This window comes from Bufo gargarizans, chromosome 8, assembly GCF_014858855.1.
Source record: "Bufo gargarizans isolate SCDJY-AF-19 chromosome 8, ASM1485885v1, whole genome shotgun sequence".
NCBI lineage: Eukaryota > Metazoa > Chordata > Amphibia > Anura > Bufonidae > Bufo > Bufo gargarizans.
In genome coordinates, this window is record NC_058087.1 from 196036732 (window position 1) to 196058985 (window position 22254).

The 22254-nt window shown below is 41.9% G+C and overlaps 3 protein-coding genes across 3 annotated transcripts in view; 1 reads left to right on the forward strand and 2 right to left on the reverse strand.

Moving 5' to 3' along the window:
* Positions 1–18904, reverse strand: part of LOC122944600 — a 565582-nt gene extending 546678 nt beyond the window's left edge. The window contains exon 1 of the mRNA XM_044303042.1: positions 18843–18904. The gene's annotated coding sequence lies outside the window, so the exon portion shown is untranslated. The remainder of the gene's footprint in view (positions 1–18842) is intronic.
* On the reverse strand, positions 17316–20103 carry LOC122944592 (E3 ubiquitin/ISG15 ligase TRIM25-like). The gene has a single exon (XM_044303024.1). The coding sequence runs from the start codon at positions 20067–20069 to the stop codon at positions 18501–18503; it is 1569 nt and encodes a 522-aa protein (XP_044158959.1). The 5' UTR covers positions 20070–20103; the 3' UTR covers positions 17316–18500.
* Positions 20104–20131: 28 nt separating this feature from the next.
* The window catches only part of LOC122944605 (zymogen granule membrane protein 16-like), a 94431-nt gene continuing 92308 nt past the window's right edge, over positions 20132–22254 (forward strand). Inside the window, exon 1 of the mRNA XM_044303057.1 lies at positions 20132–20794. Coding sequence (XP_044158992.1) covers positions 20733–20794 — 62 coding nt within the window. The 5' untranslated portion in view covers positions 20132–20732. The remainder of the gene's footprint in view (positions 20795–22254) is intronic.

The window sequence follows — 22254 nt, forward strand, 5'->3', positions numbered from 1 at the left end:
GTATTATAGCATTTATATTCTTGTACATAGGAGCAGTATTATAGTAGTTATATTCTTGTACATAGGAGCAGTATTATAGTAGTTATATTCCTGTACATAGGAGCAGTATTATAGTAGTTATATTCCTGTACATAGGAGGCAGTATTATAGTAGTTATATTCTTGTACATAGGAGCAGTATTATAGTAGTTATATTCTTGTACATAGGAGCAGTATTATAGTAGTTATATTCCTGTACATAGGAGGCAGTATTATAGTAGTTATATTCTTGTACATAGGAGCAGTATTATAGTAGTTATAGTCTTGTACATAGGAGCAGTATTATAGTAGTTATATTCTTGTACATAGGAGCAGTATTAGAGTAGTTATATTCTTGTACATAGGAGGCAGTATTATAGTAGTTATAGTCTTGTACATAGGAGGCAGTATTATAGTAGTTATATTCTTGTACATAGGAGCAGTATTATAGTAGTTATATTCTTGTACATAGGGGGCAGTATTATAGTAGGTATATTCTTGTACATAGGACGCAGTATTATAGTAGTTATATTCTTGTACATAGGAGGCAGTATTATAGTAGTTATATTCTTGTACATAGGAGCAGTATTATAGTAGGTATATTCTTGTACATAGGAGCAGTATTATAGTAGTTATATTCTTGTACATAGGAGCAGTATTATAGTAGTTATATTCTTGTACATAGGAGGCAGTATTATAGTAGTTATATTCCTGTACATAGGGGCAGTATTATAGTAGTTATATTCCTGTACATAGGGGCAGTATTATAGTAGTTATATTCTTGTACATAGGGGCAGTATTATAGTAGTTATATTCTTGTACATAGGAGGCAGTATTATAGTAGTTATATTCCTGTACATAGGAGGCAGTATTATAGTAGTTATATTCTTGTACATAGGAGCAGTATTATAGTAGTTATATTCTTGTACATAGGAGGCAGTATTATAGTAGTTATATTCTTGTACATAAGAGCAGTATTATAGTAGTTATATTCTTGTACATAGGAGCAGTATTATAGCATTTATATTCTTGTACATAGGAGCAGTATTATAGTAGTTATATTCTTTGTCAATTGTCTTTTTATTGAAAAGCATCAAGAAAAAGGAGCAACATCCAATGATGAATAATTCCAATGTCAATACATACAGTCTGAATTGCAGTTGACAAGTGCATAGACAATATACATAAGACATATGCAGGATGTACATTCCACGTCTAGTCCAGCAATAGCAGCAATTGACAGTCAAGGTGTAACCTGAGGTAGGCGTAGTAAACACAAACCGGTAGGGGGCGAAGGGGGGGGGGGGGGGTTAGGGGGGGGGGCAGTGGAAGGGGGGGGGGATACAAAATGTCCTTAGAACTGGACAGATACGGTCTCTGGCTGTTGAGATATGTTTTGATGAATCCAAAGAAAGGAAGACATATGACGTCTTTTGTTCCCACTAATGTGTCTGACACAACTACGGGGCTCGTATAGGGTTGTGGTCAGTCAACCATCGCTAAGATGCTGAAGTACCATTCGCCTGTCTATATGCAATCCAGGGGGCCCATAACTTCTTGTGCCTCTCGTGAGATCTAAGTTCCCATCCCGCCAGTTCCTCCATACGGTGTATATGGTCCAGTTTATTCAACCACTGGGAGATTGTGGGGGGGTCCGAACTCAGCCACTTTTGGGGTATGAGTAAACGTGCAGCCTGGATCAGGTGAGTAGGGAGTTTGTTCTTTGACGGCGATAGGTCCTTTGTGGGGAGCCATAAAAGAACCAGTTGGGGGGTTAGTGTCAGGTTAATTTTTAGCATTTCATTAATAATCCGGGAGACATTGTCCCAATAACCTCTAATTTTAGGGCAGGACCAGAAAATGTGTAGAAGAGTGCCACTTTCCTCCCCGCACCTCCAGCACCTGTCATGGTCACTCAGGCCACTAAGAAATAGTTGTTTGGGGGTAAGATACCACTGTGTGAGGACCTTATATGAATGCTCTTGGATCTTCACACAACGCGAGAAGCCATGCGAGTGCGCATGCATGCGGAGAATATCCGTCTCAGAGAAAGTAGTCTGAAGATCAGAGGCCCAGGTATGAACATATTGTGGGGTTATGCGGCGATGGGGTGAGGTCAAGGCCATATATATGTTAGATATCAATTTGCGTTGAGGGGAGGGGGGGTTTGCTAACTTTTCAAACCATGTTGAGTTCACTACACATGGTTTCTGTGCAAGCAGTTGTTTCCCAGCAGCATTTACAGATATCAGGTCTAGAAAGTTAGCTGCCTTCCAGACCAGGCTGAGTGGGTGTTGCTCCGACAGGGTGCCTCTTGCTTTCTCTATAAATTCGGCCGTGGAGAAACCTTTTACTCTGTGCCAAATCTGAGAGACCTGGGTACCTGAGGGCTGGATAGTGTATGGTATGAGGTCAGCTGGCATCGCCCCGGGAGGGTTTTGTAGGAGCCCGTAGGCCTTGTTGAGCTGTCTAATGACCAGACTGGTGCCCTTTAGGAGTACATGGGAATGGAGTGACGTATTTGATTGGCCCCATAAAGCTGCCTTCTGCTGTTGGGTAAGCTGCCCTAGTTCCAGTTCCGTGCCCAATGTGTTGTAGGCAGGGGAATGGAGCTGCAACCACCTCTTCAGGTGTATGGCCCTATAATATGCTTGGACATCTGGCAGTGCTATACCTCCGTGACCACGCCCCAGTACCAGCCTCTGGTGAGGGCCCCTGGCCTTCTTACCACCCCACAGGTAAGTCGCAAAAAGCCTACGGAGCTTTGTAAAGTACGAGTTAGGCAGGAATATTGGCAACATCTGTAGTACGTACATAACTTTTGGAAGGACAAAAGCTTTTAGGATATTTTTCCTTCCCAACCAGGAGGAGTATGGGAGGCGAAGCGATTGGAGCAGTTTTTGGACCTCTGCTATTAGGGGAGTATAATTGAGCCGGAAAAGGTCGTCCATGGACGCGGGGATCTTGACCCCCAGATAGGAGACACACAAGGATTGCCATTTGAAGGGCGTAGTGGCTCTCAAAATGGCTATGGAGCTCACCGGGGCATTAACATTTAGTGCTTCTGACTTGGAATAGTTCATTTTGTAGTTTGATAGCCTACCGTATTCTTCAAATAGCTTCAAGAGATGTGGGAAGGCCTCGACCGGGTTGGAGACCATGATCAGTAAATCGTCGGCATAAGCCACATTGATATATTCCACGCTGCTATTTCCTGATAACACCCCCCTAATATCCGCATGCTCCCTAATGGCCTGGAGAAGGGTCTCCATAACCATTATATACAGGGCCGGGGACAGGGGGCAGCCCTGACGTGTCCCGTTACATATAGGGAAGGACGGAGACAAAGTACCGTTGATCCTAATTCTTGCACTCGGACCCTTATATAGGGACATGACAGCCTCCTGAAATCTTGTCGGGATTCCAAACCGCGACATTGACCTCCTCATAAAATCCCAGCTCACCCGGTCGAAGGCCTTCTCCGCATCTACACTGAGAAGCGCTAAGGGGAGGTTTTTCTTTTTGGCCCACTGTATTGCAGTAATCAACCTACAGGAATTGTGATTCCCTTCCCTCCCTGGAACAAAGCCAGATTGGTCGGGGTGGATGAGTTTGGGGAGCAGACAACTCAGCCGTGTCGCTAGGATTTTGGCCCATATTTTTATGTCTACATTAAGTAGCGAAATTGGCCTATAGCTACCGCAGAGAAGGGGGTCTTTCCCAGGTTTTGGGAGTATGGTAACTGTGGCCTCCAAAGACTGCTTATGTAAGGTTTCCCCATTCAGGAGTGCGTTGCACCACATCACCAGATGGGGTATCAGAACATCAGGGAATTTCTTATAATAGCCCACCGGGAATCCATCCGGGCCGGGGCATTTACCTGCGGGCATAGAAGACAGTATGGTTTTCACTTCTAATTCAGTGACTGGTTCTAGCAAGGTATCACCTTCCTGGGAAGTTATCTGGGGTAACCTAAGGCCTCTCAGAAACAAGTCCGTTGCCTCTTGCAATGAAGGGTCTGGGTGGTCTGGATCTGATAGGCCATAGAGTTGCCTGTAGAATTCCTGGAATTCCTCTGCAATATCAGCTGTTTTATGCAGCATACTTCCATTTCTGGATTTGATGTTGGGAATGAACATGGAGTCACTCCTTTGTTTCATGAGGGAAGACGTTAACTTAGATCCCTTGTCCCCGTGGGAATAATGTTTATATTGGGCGTATTGGTAGGCTTTAGCATTTTGAATGTTTAAGTGGTCCTTTAGTTGTGATCTCAGCCTGTTCAGTTCGGTCTGAGCTTCTACTGTTTTAGATCTTTTATGGACCGCTTCTTTGTCTGCTATCTGGGCCAAGAGATCTTGTAGGATCCTTTGTTTCTCTTTCTTGACTCTACTGCCTAAGGCTATTAATTCTCCCCGGATGACCACCTTATGTGTCTCCCAAAGTGTCGTCTGGGATATACCCGGTGTTGCATTGGTCACAAAAAAGTCCTTAAGTTTTTGCTCTAGGGCTAGGACGTCTGCACGCCTGTCTAACAACGTCTCGTTTAAGCGCCACTGTCTGACTGAGGCTGGAAGGCTGGAGAATCTGAGGGCAGCAGATACTGGGGCGTGGTCAGAGACGGTAACAACGCCTATGTCTGCCGAGTCCACCATATCCACGGCGTTACTGGACAATAATATGTAATCTAATCTTTTGTGCGATTTATGCGGAGCCGAGAAAAAAGTGAAGTCCCTCGTATCCGGGTGAGCCAGTCGCCAGACATCTAGCAGGTTCATATCTGAAATGTATCTGTTTATACATCCCAGTACTGACTGGGTCAATTGGGATGTACTGTCAGAGGCATCAATAATGGGGTTCAAAGTGACATTGAGGTCCCCCCCGACTATCCTGATCCCTTCCGCGAACAACTCCAATTTACTCAGAGTGGTCCTCAACCATCTTTTCTGACCACGGTTGGGGCTATATAAACTGGCCAGTGTAACCTTTTGCGTGCCAATGAGGCCCTTCACGAAAACGAAGCGGCCCTCAGGGTCTGTCAGCTTAGATGTCAATGTGAATGGTACTTTTTTAGAAATAGCGATACCCACTCCTCTCTTTGCCTTTTCAAAAGCACTAAAATACCAGTGCTGGAAGTATGGGTTTGAAATTTTAGGAATATGTGTCTCTTTAAAATGCAGCTCCTGAAAGAAGCAGATATCTGTGTTATTCTTTTTCAGCAGACGGATGACCTGAGAGCGCTTTTGTGGAGTGTTAAAGCCCCTGACATTGTACGTTGTACATTTAATGGACGACATCATTGTGAGAGTAGGGTATCATTGGAGCCTGTGAACTCCAGTTGTGCACATCGACCGCATCTAGGGAGTGAACTAATAACATCACAACTAAAGATTCTGTCAACATGACAGATAGAACAGTGCAATGGCTCCCATGCCAGCAACACCGCAGCGGATCTATTGGCTGCAGTGAAGCGGGCGTGAACAGCCATGCAATCAGGCACATGTACCAGGTCTGCGCCAAGACGACCCTGGTAGGTAGGGGGGGTACAAAGTGGAACCATATCATCATAATGGCGTCCAAATTGCGCCACCTGCTAAACTGGTGCGAAATAGCACCTTGCATATTTGGTCCAAACAGTTAAGCATGAAGGAACAGTGGTAAGGCAGAATATCTGCCCTGCTGGCACCAACAAAAACAGGGGCTATGCAATGCAATTAAGATACATGTATACTTGCGGATTATGGCTTGCAAAAGTCAAGTAAGAACTTGTCCCACTCTGGTAATTGCCGAAAAGCACAACAGAAATGCAGCAAGACATCTATATAGAGTCCAGGACTTCAAGTGTCTCTAGACCTGTGCTGGTTCCTCTTCCTCTGTGGGGCTGGAAGCCATCCTGAAGCCTCTGGAAGTTCTGGCAGCTGTGTTCCAATCTCTGCAGACGGCAGCCATGATGGCACATCTAGCGGATCTGTTTGAAGCAGCTCCCAGGCTGCCTGGAGATCTTGTGGCAGGCGAATGGTGCAGCGCTTCCCATCCACGGCGAATGTGAGACCAAAGGGGAATAACCACTTGTATGGCACTTTGTGATGGCGCAGATGATCAGTGAGGGGCCGCAGCGCCCTCCGTTTATTCAGTGTGGAGGATGCCAGATCCTGATAGATGGAAATCTTAGCGCCTTCATGCAGGATTTCTTTCCTGTTTCTGGCGGCTTGCATTATGGCAGCAGTGTCTACATACCGCAGGAGACCGCATACCACATCTCTGGGGTTCTCCTTCTCTTTCGGTTTTGGCCGGAGCGCTCTGTGGATGCGCTCTATCTGAACCTCGGCCGCGCTGGAACCTCCCAGGAGTAGGGAGAAAATGGCGCCGGCAGCTTCTGGTAGGCTTTCATGAGGGATGCTTTCAGGTAGGCCGCAGATCCGGAGGTTTTTCCTCCGATTTCTATTCTCCTGGTCTTCAATGAGGGAGTATGCGGTATCCAGCGAGGCTGCCAGAGCCATGGTATTATCGCTGGCCGCTCTGATGTAATTCGTGGTGACCGCCTGGTCCTGTTCCAGCGTTTCCACCCTCCCGCCGATGTGTTTTAGATCTGCTTTTATTTCTTGCAGGTCCTGTACGATTGGGGTAAGGGCCGCCGTCAATGCCTGCTGTATGAATCGTCTGGACACCGGAGCGGTGCTTAGAGGTGCAGGGCTTGTCTCGAGGCTTGTATCCTCCTCTCCCTCCGATTCCCTGCTCCATTCATCTGCTTCCGGCGGCGCCATCTTAGGACCGGCCGGTGCAGGAGCTGACGGTTTTTTGTTGAGGTATTTCTCCATGTTGGAGGTTCTGCGCTCCGGTTTGCCGGCTTCTGGTTTCTCTCCGGGTATAAATCTACCAGCTTTTCGCATCCTGGGTTAGTTTGGACCGCTAAATTTACCAGTTAGCAAGGTGGTATGAAGGAGAGCTCTCCTACATGCGTCCGGCCAGATCTGCAGCCAGGCTCCGCCTCATAGTAGATATATTCTTGTACATAGGAGCAGTATTATAGTAGTTATATTCTTGTACATAGGAGGCAGTATTATAGTAGTTATATTCTTGTACATAGGAGCAGTATTATAGTAGTTATATTCTTGTACATAAGAGGCAGTATTATAGTAGGTATATTCTTGTACATAGGAGCAGTATCATAGTAGGTATATTCTTGTACATAGGAGCAGTATTATAGTAGTTATATTCTTGTACATAGGAGCAGTATTATAGTAGTTATATTCTTGTACATAGGAGCAGTATTATAGTAGTTATATTCTTGTACATAGGAGCAGTATTATAGTAGTTATATTCTTGTACATAAGAGGCAGTATTATAGTAGTTATATTCTTGTACATAGGAGCAGTATTATAGTAGTTATATTCTTGTACATAAGAGGCAGTATTATAGTAGTTATATTCTTGTACATAGGAGCAGTATTATAGTAGTTATATTCTTGTACATAGGAGCAGTATTATAGTAGTTATATTCTTGTACATAGGAGGAGTATTATAGTAGTTATATTCCTGTACATAGGAGCAGTATTATAGTAGTTATATTCTTGTACATAGGAGCAGTATTATAGTAGTTATATTCTTGTACATAGCAGCAGTATTATAGTAGTTATATTCTTGTACATAGGAGCAGTATTATAGTAGTTATATTCTTGTACATAGGAGCAGTATTATAGTAGTTATATTCTTGTACATAGGAGCAGTATTATAGTAGTTATATTCTTATACATAGGAGCAGTAATATAGTAGTTATATTCTTGTACATAGGAGCAGTATTATAGTAGATATATTCTTGTACATAGGAGCAGTATTGTAGGAGTTATATTCTTGTACATAGGGGGCAGTATTATAGTAGTTATATTCCTGTACATAGAAGGCAGTATTATAGTAGTTATATTCTTGTACATAGGAGGCAGTATTATAGTAGTTATATTCCTGTACATAGAAGGCAGTATTATAGTAGTTATATTCCTGTACATAGGAGGCAGTATTATAGTAGTTATATTCCTGTACATAGGAGGCAGTATTATAGTAGTTATATTCCTGTACATAGAAGGCAGTATTATAGTAGTTATATTCCTGTACATAGAAGGCAGTATTATAGTAGTTATATTCCTGTACATAGAAGGCAGTATTATAGTAGTTACATTCTTGTACATAGGGGCAGTATTATAGTAGTTATATTCTTGTACATAGGAGCAGTATTATAGTAGTTATATTCTTGTACATAGGAGCAGTATTATAGTAGTTATATTCTTGTACATAGGAGCAGTATTATAGTAGATATATTCTTGTACATAGGAGCAGTATTGTAGGAGTTATATTCTTGTACATAGGGGGCAGTATTATAGTAGTTATATTCCTGTACATAGAAGGCAGTATTATAGTAGTTATATTCTTGTACATAGGAGGCAGTATTATAGTAGTTATATTCCTGTACATAGAAGGCAGTATTATAGTAGTTATATTCCTGTACATAGGAGGCAGTATTATAGTAGTTATATTCCTGTACATAGGAGGCAGTATTATAGTAGTTATATTCCTGTACATAGAAGGCAGTATTATAGTAGTTATATTCCTGTACATAGAAGGCAGTATTATAGTAGTTATATTCCTGTACATAGAAGGCAGTATTATAGTAGTTACATTCTTGTACATAGGGGCAGTATTATAGTAGTTATATTCTTGTACATAGGAGCAGTATTATAGTAGTTATATTCTTGTACATAGGAGCAGTATTATAGTAGTTATATTCTTGTACATAGGAGCAGTATTATAGTAGTTATATTCTTGTACATAGGAGCAGTATTATAGTAGTTATATTCTTGTACATAGGAGCAGTATTATAGTAGATACATTCTTGTACATAGGAGCAGTATTATAGTAGTTATATTCTTGTACATAGGAGCAGTATTATAGTAGTTATATTCTTGTACATAGGAGCAGTATTATAGTAGATATATTCTTGTACATAGGAGCAGTATTATAGTAGTTATATCCTTGTACATAGGAGCAGTATTATAGTAGTTATATTCTTGTACATAGGAGCAGTATTATAGTAGTTATATTCTTGTATATAGGGGGCAGTATTATAGTAGGTATATTCTTGTACATAGGAGCAGTATTATAGTAGTTATATTCTTGTACATAGGAGGCAGTATTATAGTAGTTATATTCTTGTACATAGGAGGCAGTATTATAGTAGTTATATTCTTGTATATAGGAGGCAGTATTATAGTAGTTATATTCCTGTACATAGAAGGCAGTATAATAGTAGTTATATTCTTGTACATAGGAGCAGTATTATAGTAGTTATATTCTTGTACATAGGAGGCAGTATTATAGTAGTTATATTCTTGTACATAGGAGCAGTATTATAGTAGTTATATTCTTGTATATAGGAGGCAGTATTATAGTAGTTATATTCCTGTACATAGAAGGCAGTATTATAGTAGTTATATTCTTGTACATAGGAGCAGTATTATAGTAGTTATATTCTTGTACATAGGAGCAGTATTATAGTAGTTATATTTTTGTACATAGGAGCAGTATTATAGTAGTTATATCCCTGTACATAGGAGCAGTATTATAGTAGTTATATTTTTGTACATAGGAGCAGTATTATAGTAGTTATATTCTTGTACATAGGAGCAGTATTATAGTAGTTATATTCTTGTACAGTCTTGGCCAAAAGTTTTGAGAATGACACAAATATTAGTTTTCACAAAGTTTGCTGCTAAACTGCTTTTAGATCTTTGTCTCAGTTGTTTCTGTGATGTAGTGAAATATAATTACTCGCACTTCATACGTTTCAAATGTTTTTATCGACAATTACATGACATTTATGCAGAGTCAGTATTTGCAGTGTTGGCCCTTCTTTTTCAGGACCTCTGCAATCCGACTGGGCATGCTCTCAATCAACTTCTGGGCCACTTCCTGACTGATAGCAACCCATTCTTTCACAATCACTTCTTGGAGTTTGTCAGAATTAGTGGGTTTTTGTTTGTCCACCCGCCTCTTGAGGATTGACCACAAGTTCTCAAAGGGATTAAGATCTGTGGAGTTTCCAGGAAATGGACCCAAAATGTCAACGTTTTGGTCCCCGAGCCACTTAGTTATCACTTTTGCCTTATGGCGCGGTGCTCCATCCTGCTGGAAAATGCATTGTTCTTCACCAAACTGTTGTTGGATTGTTGGAAGAAGTTGCTGTTGGAGGGTGTTTTGGTGCCATTCTTTATTCATGGCTGTGTTTCTGGGCAAAATTGTGAGTGAGCCCCCTCCCTTGGATGAGAAGCAACCCCACACATGAATGTTCGTCAACATTCTCACCTGAGTTAACAAGACGATTACTGAAATGATCTCAGCAGGTCCTTTAATGACAGCAATGAAATGCAGTGGAAAGGTTTTTTGGGGATTAAGTTAATTTTCATGGCAAAGAAGGACGATGCAATTCATCTGATCCCTCTTCATAACATCCTGGAGGATATGCAAATTTATATTATAAAAACTCAAGCAGCAACTTTTCCAATATTTATCTAATTCTCAAAAAAAACTTTTGGCCACGACTGTACAGTGCTGTATATACTATATATCTGTACACACTGCATCCATTATACCTCGTACCTCACATATCAGTACACTGCTGTATATACTATATATCTGTACACACTGCATCTATTATACCCCGTACCTCACATATCAGTACACTGCTGTATATACTATATATCTGTACACACTGCATCTATTATACCTCGTACCTCACATATCAGTACACTGCTGTATATACTATATATCTGTACACTCTGCATCTATTATACCTCATACCTCACATATCAGTACACTGCTGTATATACTATATACCTGTACACACTGCCTCTATTATACCTCGTACCTCACATATCAGTACACTGCTGTATATACTATATACCTGTACACACTGCCTCTATTATACCTCGTACCTCACATATCAGTACACTGCTGTATATACTATATATCTGTACACACTGCATCTATTATACCTCGTACCTCACATATCAGTACACTGCTGTATATACTATATATCTGTACACTCTGCATCTATTATACCTCATACCTCACATATCAGTACACTGCTGTATATACTATATACCTGTACACACTGCCTCTATTATACCTCGTACCTCACATATCAGTACACTGCTGTATATACTATATATCTGTACACTGCATCTATTATACCTCGTACCTCACATATCAGTACACTGCTGTATATACTATATATCTGTACACACTGCATCTATTATACCTCGTACCTCACATATCAGTACACTGCTGTATATACTATATACCTGTACACTGCATCTATTATACCTCGTACCTCACATATCAGTACACTGCTGTATATACTATATATCTGTACACACTGCCTCTATTATACCTCGTACCTCACATATCAGTACACTGCTGTATATACTATATATCTGTACACTGCATCTATTATACCTCGTACCTCACATATCAGTACACTGCTGTATATACTATATATCTGTACACACTGCATCTATTATACCTCGTACCTCACATATCAGTACACTGCTGTATATACTATATATCTGTACACACTGCATCTATTATACCTCGTACCTCACATATCAGTACACTGCTGTATATACTATATATCTGTACACACTGCATCTATTATACCTCGTACCTCACATATCAGTACACTGCTGTATATACTATATATCTGTACACACTGCATCTATTATACCTCGTACCTCACATATCAGTACACTGCTGTATATACTATATATCTGTACACACTGCATCTATTATACCTCGTACCTCACATATCAGTACACTGCTGTATATACTATATACCTGTACACACTGCCTCTATTATACCTCGTACCTCACATATCAGTACACTGCTGTATATACTATATATCTGTACACACTGCATCTATTATACCTCGTACCTCACATATCAGTACACTGCTGTATATACTATATATCTGTACACACTGCATCTATTATACCTCGTACCTCACATATCAGTACACTGCTGTATATACTATATATCTGTACACACTGCATCTATTATACCTCGTACCTCACATATCAGTACACTGCTGTATATACTATATATCTGTACACTCTGCATCTATTATACCTCATACCTCACATATCAGTACACTGCTGTATATACTATATACCTGTACACACTGCCTCTATTATACCTCGTACCTCACATATCAGTACACTGCTGTATATACTATATATCTGTACACTGCATCTATTATACCTCGTACCTCACATATCAGTACACTGCTGTATATACTATATATCTGTACACACTGCATCTATTATACCTCGTACCTCACATATCAGTACACTGCTGTATATACTATATATCTGTACACACTGCATCTATTATACCTCGTACCTCACATATCAGTACACTGCTGTATATACTATATATCTGTACACTGCATCTATTATACCTCGTACCTCACATATCAGTACACTGCTGTATATACTATATATCTGTACACACTGCATCTATTATACCTCGTACCTCACATATCAGTACACTGCTGTATATACTATATATCTGTACACACTGCATCTATTATACCTCGTACCTCACATATCAGTACACTGCTGTATACACTATATATCTGTACACCCTGCATCTATTATACCTCATACCTCACATATCAGTACGCTGCTGTATATACTATATATCTGTACACACTGCATCTATTATACCTCGTACCTCATATATCAGTACGCTGCTGTATATACTATATATCTGTACACACTGCATCTATTATACCTCGTACCTCACATATCAATACACTGCTGTATATACTATATATCTGTACACACTGCATCTATTATACCTCGTACCTCACATATCAGTACACTGCTGTATACACTATATATCTGTACACCCTGCATCTATTATACCTCATACCTCACATATCAGTACGCTGCTGTATATACTATATATCTGTACACACTGCATCTATTATACCTCGTACCTCATATATCAGTACACTGCTGTATATACTATATATCTGTACACACTGCATCTATTATACCCCGTACCTCACATATCAGTGCACTGCTGTATATACTATATATCTGTACACTGCATCTATTATACCTCGTACCTCACATATCAGTACACTGCTGTATATACTATATATCTGTACACTCTGCATCTATTATACCTCGTACCTCACATATCAGTACACTGCTGTATATACTATATATCTGTACACACTGCATCTATTATACCTCGTACCTCACATATCAGTACACTGCTGTATATACTATATATCTGTACACACTGCATCTATTATACCTCGTACCTCACATATCAGTACACTGCTGTATATACTATATATCTGTACACACTGCATCTATTATACCTCGTACCTCACATATCAGTACACTGCTGTATATACTATATATCTGTACACTCTGCATCTATTATACCTCGTACCTCACATATCAGTACACTGCTGTATATACTATATATCTGTACACACTGCATCTATTATACCTCGTACCTCACATATCAGTACACTGCTGTATATACTATATATCTGTACACACTGCATCTATTATACCTCGTACCTCACATATCAGTACACTGCTGTATATACTATATATCTGTACACACTGCATCTATTATACCTCGTACCTCACATATCAGTACACTGCTGTATATACTATATATCTGTACACACTGCATCTATTATACCTCGTACCTCACATATCAGTACACTGCTGTATATACTATATATCTGTACACACTGCATCTATTATACCTCGTACCTCACATATCAGTGCACTGCTGTATATACTATATATCTGTACACTGCATCTATTATACCTCGCACCTCACATATTAGTACACTGCTGTATATACTATATATCTGTACACACCGCATCTATTATACCTCACACCTCACATATCAGTACACTGCTGTATATACTATATATCTGTACACTGCTGTATATACTATATATCTGTACACACCGCATCTATTATACCTCGTACCTCATATATCAGTACACTGCTGTAATTACTATATATCTGTACACACTGCATCTATTATACCTCGTACCTCACATATCAGTACACTGCTGTATATACTATATATCTGTGCACACTGCATCTATTATGCCTCGTACCTCACATATCAGTACACTGCTGTATATACTATATATCTGTACACACTGCATCTATTATACCTCGTACCTCACATATCAGTACACTGCTGTATATACTATATATCTGTACACACTGCATCTATTATACCTCGTACCTCACATATAAGTGCACTGCTGTATATACTATATATCTGTACAGACTGCATCTATTGTACCTCGTACCTCACATATCAGTACACTGCTGTATATACTATATATCTGTACACACTGCATCTATTATACCTCGTACCTCACATATCAGTACACTGCTGTATATACTATATATCTGTACACTGCATCTATTATACCTCGTACCTCACATATCAGTGCACTGCTGTATATACTATATATCTGTACACACTGCATCTATTATACCTCGTACCTCACATATAAGTGCACTGCTGTATATACTATATATCTGTACAGACTGCATCTATTATACCTCGTACCTCACATATCAGTACACTGCTGTATATACTATATATCTGTACACACTGCATCTATTATACCTCGTACCTCACATATCAGTACACTGCTGTATATACTATATATCTGTACACTGCATCTATTATACCTCGTACCTCACATATCAGTACACTGCTGTATATACTATATATCTGTACACTGCATCTATTATACCTCGTACCTCACATATCAGTACACTGCTGTATATACTATATATCTGTACACTCTGCATCTATTATACCTCGTACCTCACATATCAGTACACTGCTGTATATACTATATATCTGTACACACTCCATCTATTATACCTCGTACCTCACATATCAGTGCACTGCTGTATATACTATATATCTGTACACACTGCATCTATTATATCTCGTACCTCACATATAAGTGCACTGCTGTATATACTATATATCTGTACACACTGCATCTATTATACCTCGTACCTCACATATCAGTACACTGCTGTATATACTATATATCTGTACACACTGCATCTATTATACCTCGTACCTCACATATCAGTACACTGCTGTATATACTATATATCTGTACACTGCATCTATTATACCTCGTACCTCACATATCAGTACACTGCTGTATATACTATATATCTGTACACACTGCATCCATTATACCCCGTACCTCACATATCAGTACACTGCTGTATATACTATATATCTGTACACACTTCATCTATTATACCTCGTACCTCACATATCAGTACACTGCTGTATATACTATATATCTGTACACACTGCATCTATTATACCTCGTACCTCACATATCAGTACACTGCTGTATATACTATATATCTGTACACACTGCATCTATTATACCTCGTACCTCACATATCAGTACACTGCTGTATATACTATATATCTGTAAACTCTGCATCTATTATACCTCGTACCTCACATATCAGTACACTGCTGTATATACTATATATCTGTACACACTGCATCTATTATACCTCGTACCTCACATATCAGTACACTGCTGTATATACTATATATCTGTACACACTGCATCTATTATACCTCGTACCTCACATATCAGTGCACTGCTGTATATACTATATATCTGTACACACTGCATCTATTATACCTCGTACCTCACATATCAGTACACTGCTGTATATACTATATATCTGTACACACTGCATCTATTATACCTCGTACCTCACATATCAGTACACTGCTGTATATACTATATATCTGTACACACTGCATCTATTATACCTCGTACCTCACATATCAGTACACTGCTGTATATACTATATATCTGTACACACTGCATCTATTATACCTCGTACCTTACATATCAGTACACTGCTGTATATACTATATATCTGTACACACTGCATCTATTATACCTCGTACCTCACATATCAGCACACTGCTGTATATACTATACATTGTGTCTCTTCACATTTCCATAGACAGTATCACAAAGCAGAGCTACATACACTGCTCAACTACGCAGACATACAGCTCTGCTGCATACACTGCTCAACTACAAAGACATACAGCTCTACTACATACACTGCTCAACTACAAAGACATACAGCTCTGCTGCATACACTGCTCAACTACGCAGACATACAGCTCTGCTACATACACTTCTCAACTACGCAGACATACAGCTCTGCTGCATACACTGCTCAACTACAAAGACATACAGCTCTGCTGAATACACTGCTTAACTACACAGACATACAGCTCTGCTGAATACACTGCTTAACTACACAGACATACAACTCTGCTGCATACACTGCTTAACTACACAGACATACAGCCCTGCTACATACACTGCTCAACTACACAGACACGCAGCTCTGCTACATACACTGCTCAACTACACAGACATACAGCTCTGCTACATACACTTCTCAACTACGCAGACATACAGCTCTGCTGCATACACTGCTCATCTACACAGACATACAGCTCTGCTGCATAAACTGCTCAACTACACAGACATACAACTCTGCTGCATACACTGCTCAGTTACACAGACATACAGCTCTGCTGCATACACTGCTAAACTACACAGAAATCCAGCTCTGCTGCATACACTGCTCATCTACACAGACATACAGCTCTGCTGCATACACTGCTTAACTACACAGACATACAACTCTGCTGCATACACTGCTCAACTACACAGACATACAGCCCTGCTACATACACTGCTCAACTACACAGACACACAGCTCTGCTGCATACACTGCTCAGCTACACAGACATACAGCTCTGCTGCATACACTGCACAACTACACAGACATGCAGCTCTGCTACATACACTGCTCAACTACACAGACATACGGCTCTGCTGCATACACTGCTCAGCTACACAGACATACAGCCCTGCTACATACACTGCTCAACTACACAGACACACAGCTCTGCTGCATACACTGCTCAGCTACACAGACATACAGCTCTGCTGCATACACTGCACAACTACACAGACATACAGCTCTGCTGCACACACTGCTCAACTACACAGACTTAAAGCTCTGCTGCACACACTGCTCAACTACACAGACATACAGCTCTGCTGCATACAGTTCTCTCACTGAAACAATATATAGAGTTGGGACCAAGACACCTCGTCGTGTAGACGTCGCCTTAAACTGAGCGCGTGCGACCAGCTCAGCGCGACCGGCCAAAGATAAGGAAGAGAACAGCAGGTGGCGCTGTACAGATCCAGTGTATTGCAGAACTCATTACCTGCGGTTATAACAGATATGATGGCGGAGGAGACCACTGACACCCAGATGACAGGACCGACAACTCTGATGGACAGAAGTAGTCAGACATTTATTCCATAAAAAGGGAAAAAAACACAACAAATGCCGCGTATAGTGCGGAAAGAAGCGCCACATTGTCACATCTCTACAGAAATAGGAAAAGCTGATTAATAATTATATGTTCCCCAAATGTGTCCCAGAAACATAAAGAAGCCCCTACAGCGACATCAGTGGAGGGCGGGGAAGGGTTAATGATGCCCCCATGAGGTACGTGCACTCGGCGGTGTATCTCCGCTCCAGGATCCACACCTGTTACCTGCAGATCCTGACACGGATTTCCCCAGATCTCCCCCTCTGCATTGTAAAGGGAGAAATCCGCACGGACGATCCACCGGCCGCAGATCTCCGGATCCGCTACGCAGGTCACTCCTGACGCAGGAAACTTCCGCTCCGTGTAGATGAGATACTGGGAATCCTATCTGCTTAGGCGGTATTATTTCACTCTGGAAAACCAGCAGGTAATACGCACCGTGCGCTTGTACCCGAAGGCCATCTGTGCACGCTGCGGAATACGCTTAGTCTTTCCACGCGAATTCCCATGTGGAAAAACCGTAAGGAATTACAGCAAAGTGTATGAGATTCCCCCGATCACGTACACTTCGCCGATTATTTCCGTGCGGATTCCCAGATCTGCGGCCTGTCAGTTATGTTTGTGGTTTTAGCTGCGGATTTCACCCTTTTCAGTGGAAAACCGCATCTTATCCGCACCAAAAACCGTAATCGCACATTGCAGGTATTGGTGCGGATACGCTGCGGGTCTGATGTGCGTTCACCCGAACTCGTGTGCAGACGACGTAACTTTTTATTTGTCTCAAGCATCGATTCTGGATCTGATCTCCAAGGAATATAAAATAATCGTACAGTAACCCCCCCCATAGAGCCGCCATATACATTGTGTGATCGGAGGCTCTGCCCATACAGCGCTATATAGTGACTTATAGGCGGAGATTATAACGGGACGTGGACGCATCGGCCTCAGCTTATTATTCTAACAGAGGCTCCAACCCACACACAGAAGACAACATGTAGGGGTTGAGAGAAGGAGGCGGTGAAGGTGTGTAAGTGTCTGATGGGGTCACACAGCTGATAGAAGGACAGACGCCCGGCCTCATAGTCTAAGAAGACCCCAAGTCTAGGACATGTTGTATCTACATTGAGGGGGGATGCGACTGAGCGGTGACGCACTACACATCCTGCACCAGACATATACAAACACCAAGATTTATCATTAAGTCCAATACCAGACTGCCGTCCTTTCCTTTCTATACTGGGATAGGACAGTCCGATGACACATATTCCTATCTGGTCCCACTCTACCTCCCAGTAATGTCTTCCTGAGGAGAGGCCACATCTACTTAACACCTGGGACCGATCCAGGAACCTTCCTGGTGATTCTGGTCTGTTCTGTTCTTCTTCTGTTTCTGTTGCTGTTTTCAGATCTTCTGATATCTTCACAGATCTATGAGCAGTGTCCTCATCCAGCAATATGTCTGGAACATGGAGCCCGAGCTCTGATGTGACATTGGTGACAATATCCCTCAAAGATCGGTGTAAGGTCAGTGAGATCAGAACCTCATCCAGATCATCCTCAGACCTGCCCTCTCCACCATCTCCCCCTGTGTCCTCATCATCTCCATGACCACATACTGTAATGTCACCTTCTTGTAGGAGTCTTATTGGGTCGGTGACATGACACATCTCCTCCACGTGACCCATCTTCCTGGACAGCTCCTTCTCCTCTATTTCCAGCTTCTTGATCAGATCAGATATCTGGGACACAATCTTCTTCTTCTGCCTGGAGATCTCGCTCAGCGCTTTCTTTTCTGCCATTTCCAGTTGTTCCTTAATGTCCATAAATAACTTCCTGACCTTCTTCCTCTTATCAGAGGCCTTCTCCTGGATATTCCTCTGACGATCCTGCAGATTCTGAAGTTTACTCTGAATTTCTGCTTTTTGTGGGTTTAGTTCCTCCAGATATTTCCTCAGCTTCTCTTTCTCCTTCTCAGAGGCCACGTCCAGTAGCTCCACGTCATGTTCCTTGTGGTCTCCGGCCACCCAGCAGGACACACAGATACAGGCGGCGTCCATCGGACAATAGTATTTCAGCACCTCCTTGTGTGTGGAGCATTTTCTGTGCAGAAACGACACAGTAGGTTCAATCAGACTGTGATCCACTGACTTGTTATGGGCTCCGAGATGTTCATGGCACATGGAGGTCTCACACTGCAGACATGTCCTCACAGCCGGGACAGGAGACTTAGTACAGTAAGTACAGAAGATCCTGGTCTCCTCCATGTCAGGCCGAGCAGATAAGAAACGCTCCACTATGTTCCTCAGCTTCCTGTTCTTCTCCAGGGCCGGACGCTCCGGATATTCTGCTCTGCAGTCAGGACAGGAATACACTCCAGCTGCCTCCTGCGCATCCAGCGCACTCACGATACACGAGCGGCAGAAGTTGTGTCCACATCTCAGGGATATGGGGTCTGTATAGAGGCTCAGGCAGATGGAGCAGTCCAGCTCGGCCCTCAGATCAGCAGACGCCATTGTGGTACTGAGGAGCAGGAACCGAAAGCTTAAATAGGAAGAATTGCATAAGAGGGCGGAGAGCTCCTGTAGAAGAATTAGCCCCTGCAGCTCAGAGATTGCATTCCATTGAGAAACAAGCAGTAAACCCACTAAACATCAGTACAAAAATGAAGATTCCATCAGAAATGTTGGGGAGAGTAAAGGAAACTTCACCTCTGTCTCCTCCAGTCAGGACAATGAGACATGTGGAGTATTACAGGTGACCCCTGTAGGAGGTTGATGATGGGCTGCATCCTGAGGAGCAGCGAGGGCAATCTTCTCAGGAATCAAGCTGAATGGATTATTTTTCCTCCCATCATCATTTTTTTTTTATTAAAGGGGTTCTCAGGGATTAAACCATTTTTTGCATTAAAAAATCTAACCTGTGGAGGAAAGATTAGTGACCAGATACTTACCTTCCAAAGTGCAGCCGTTCAGGAGATCTGCCTCCCGGTCACGTGGTTCCTCCAGATGTCTTTTCTTTGCTTCTGGAATAGTCCGTCTTCTTGTCTTCCGCTCCTCTCTTCCTGGCTTGATCAGGAGACGGATCATCACTAATGCTGTCACCGCCTCCTGCGAGTCGAAGCGCCGGCCTCCGTCTTCTTCACCCGCGCAGGCGCAGTACGCACAGTTACAGTGCGCATGCGCCCGACTCTCTGCTCCCTCTCCGTCCAAATTCTCACTGCGCATGCGCCGTATCTCCGGTAAGTGAAGCGTCTTAAACTGCATCCTATAGCGATTATCCTACACTACTCAAATGACTAAAATATATATATTCAACTATATATTTATATGTATGTATATCTGTAAATTACCTTGTGTATAGATATAATTTTTTGGGTTGTTTTTTATTTATTTATTTTGAATAAACTTGCAAGAAAAAGTATGTGATCCCTTTGGAATGATCTGGATTTCTGCACAAATTGGTCATAAAATGTGATCTGATCTTCATCTAAGTCACAACAATAGACAATCACAGTCGGCTTAACCTAATAACACACAAAGAGTTAAATGTTACCATGTTTTTATTGAACACACCATGTAAAGATTCACAGTGCAGGTGGAAAAAGTATGTGAACCCCTAGACTAAGGACATCTCCAAGAGCTAATTGGAGTGAGGTGTCGGCCAACTGGAGTCCAATCAATGAGATGAGATTGGAGGTGTTGGTTACAGCTGCCCTATAAAGAACACACACCAGTTCTGGGTTTGCTTTTCACAAGAAGCGTTGCCTGATGTGACTGATGCCTCGCACAAAAGAGCTCTCAGAAGACCTACGATTAAGAATTGTTGACTTGCCTAAATGTCACGGACGGTGTACAGGAAACAAGGCAAAGCAACATGCATAAATGACTTGCTGGATCCAAAAACTAAGGAACCAAGGGGGGACCCCTGCAGAAGACCTGGCACTTTCCCTGGCTGCTCAGCCTTTGCAAAGATCCGAATGGTGGAGGTTTGCATATCCACGTACCTTGACTATATAACCCCTGAGCACCCTACGATAGTGAGGGGACACGACCACCACCTCCCTACACAAGATACGGAGGGAGTCAGGGTCACCTGGGATCCAGCAAACAGAAAGTAACAGATAAATGTTCAACACTTAGCTTTTGTAGCAGACAGGAGAACAAGACCAGCGTGCACACACACTCCAGGAAGAAATATAAGCCGCCCAGAAAAGCATTCTGGGGAGGAATTTAAAGGGAAGCAATTAGTCTAACACATGACAGCTGAGAGAGGCTAACGAGATGAGAAACTGAATACCACAACAAAGTCAAGGAGGAGGTTCTGAAAGACCTCTGTCAGAGCTTCTCAGCTGTCTGGTTGTGACAGTACCCCTCCCTCTACGAGTGGACTCCGGACACTCAGAACCCACCTTCTCGGGATGGGACCTATGGAAAGCCCTGATGAGACGAGAGGCCTTAATGTCCGTCACTGGGACCCACATCCTCTCCTCAGGACCATACCCCTCCGAATGAACAAGGTACTGAAGAGAACCGCGGACAAGACGAGAATCCACAATCCTAGAGACCTGAAATTCAAGATTCCCATCAACCATAATCGGAGGAGGAGGCAAAGGCGAGGGTACAATGGGTTGAACATAAGGTTTCAATAAGGACTTATGAAAAACATTATGGATCTTCCAAGTCTGAGGAAGATCAAGAC

Coding starts and splice junctions, on each gene's coding strand:
- LOC122944592 (XM_044303024.1), bottom strand. CDS start 20,069: ATGGCGTCTGCTGATCTGAGGGCCGAGCTGGACTGCTCCATCTGCCTG.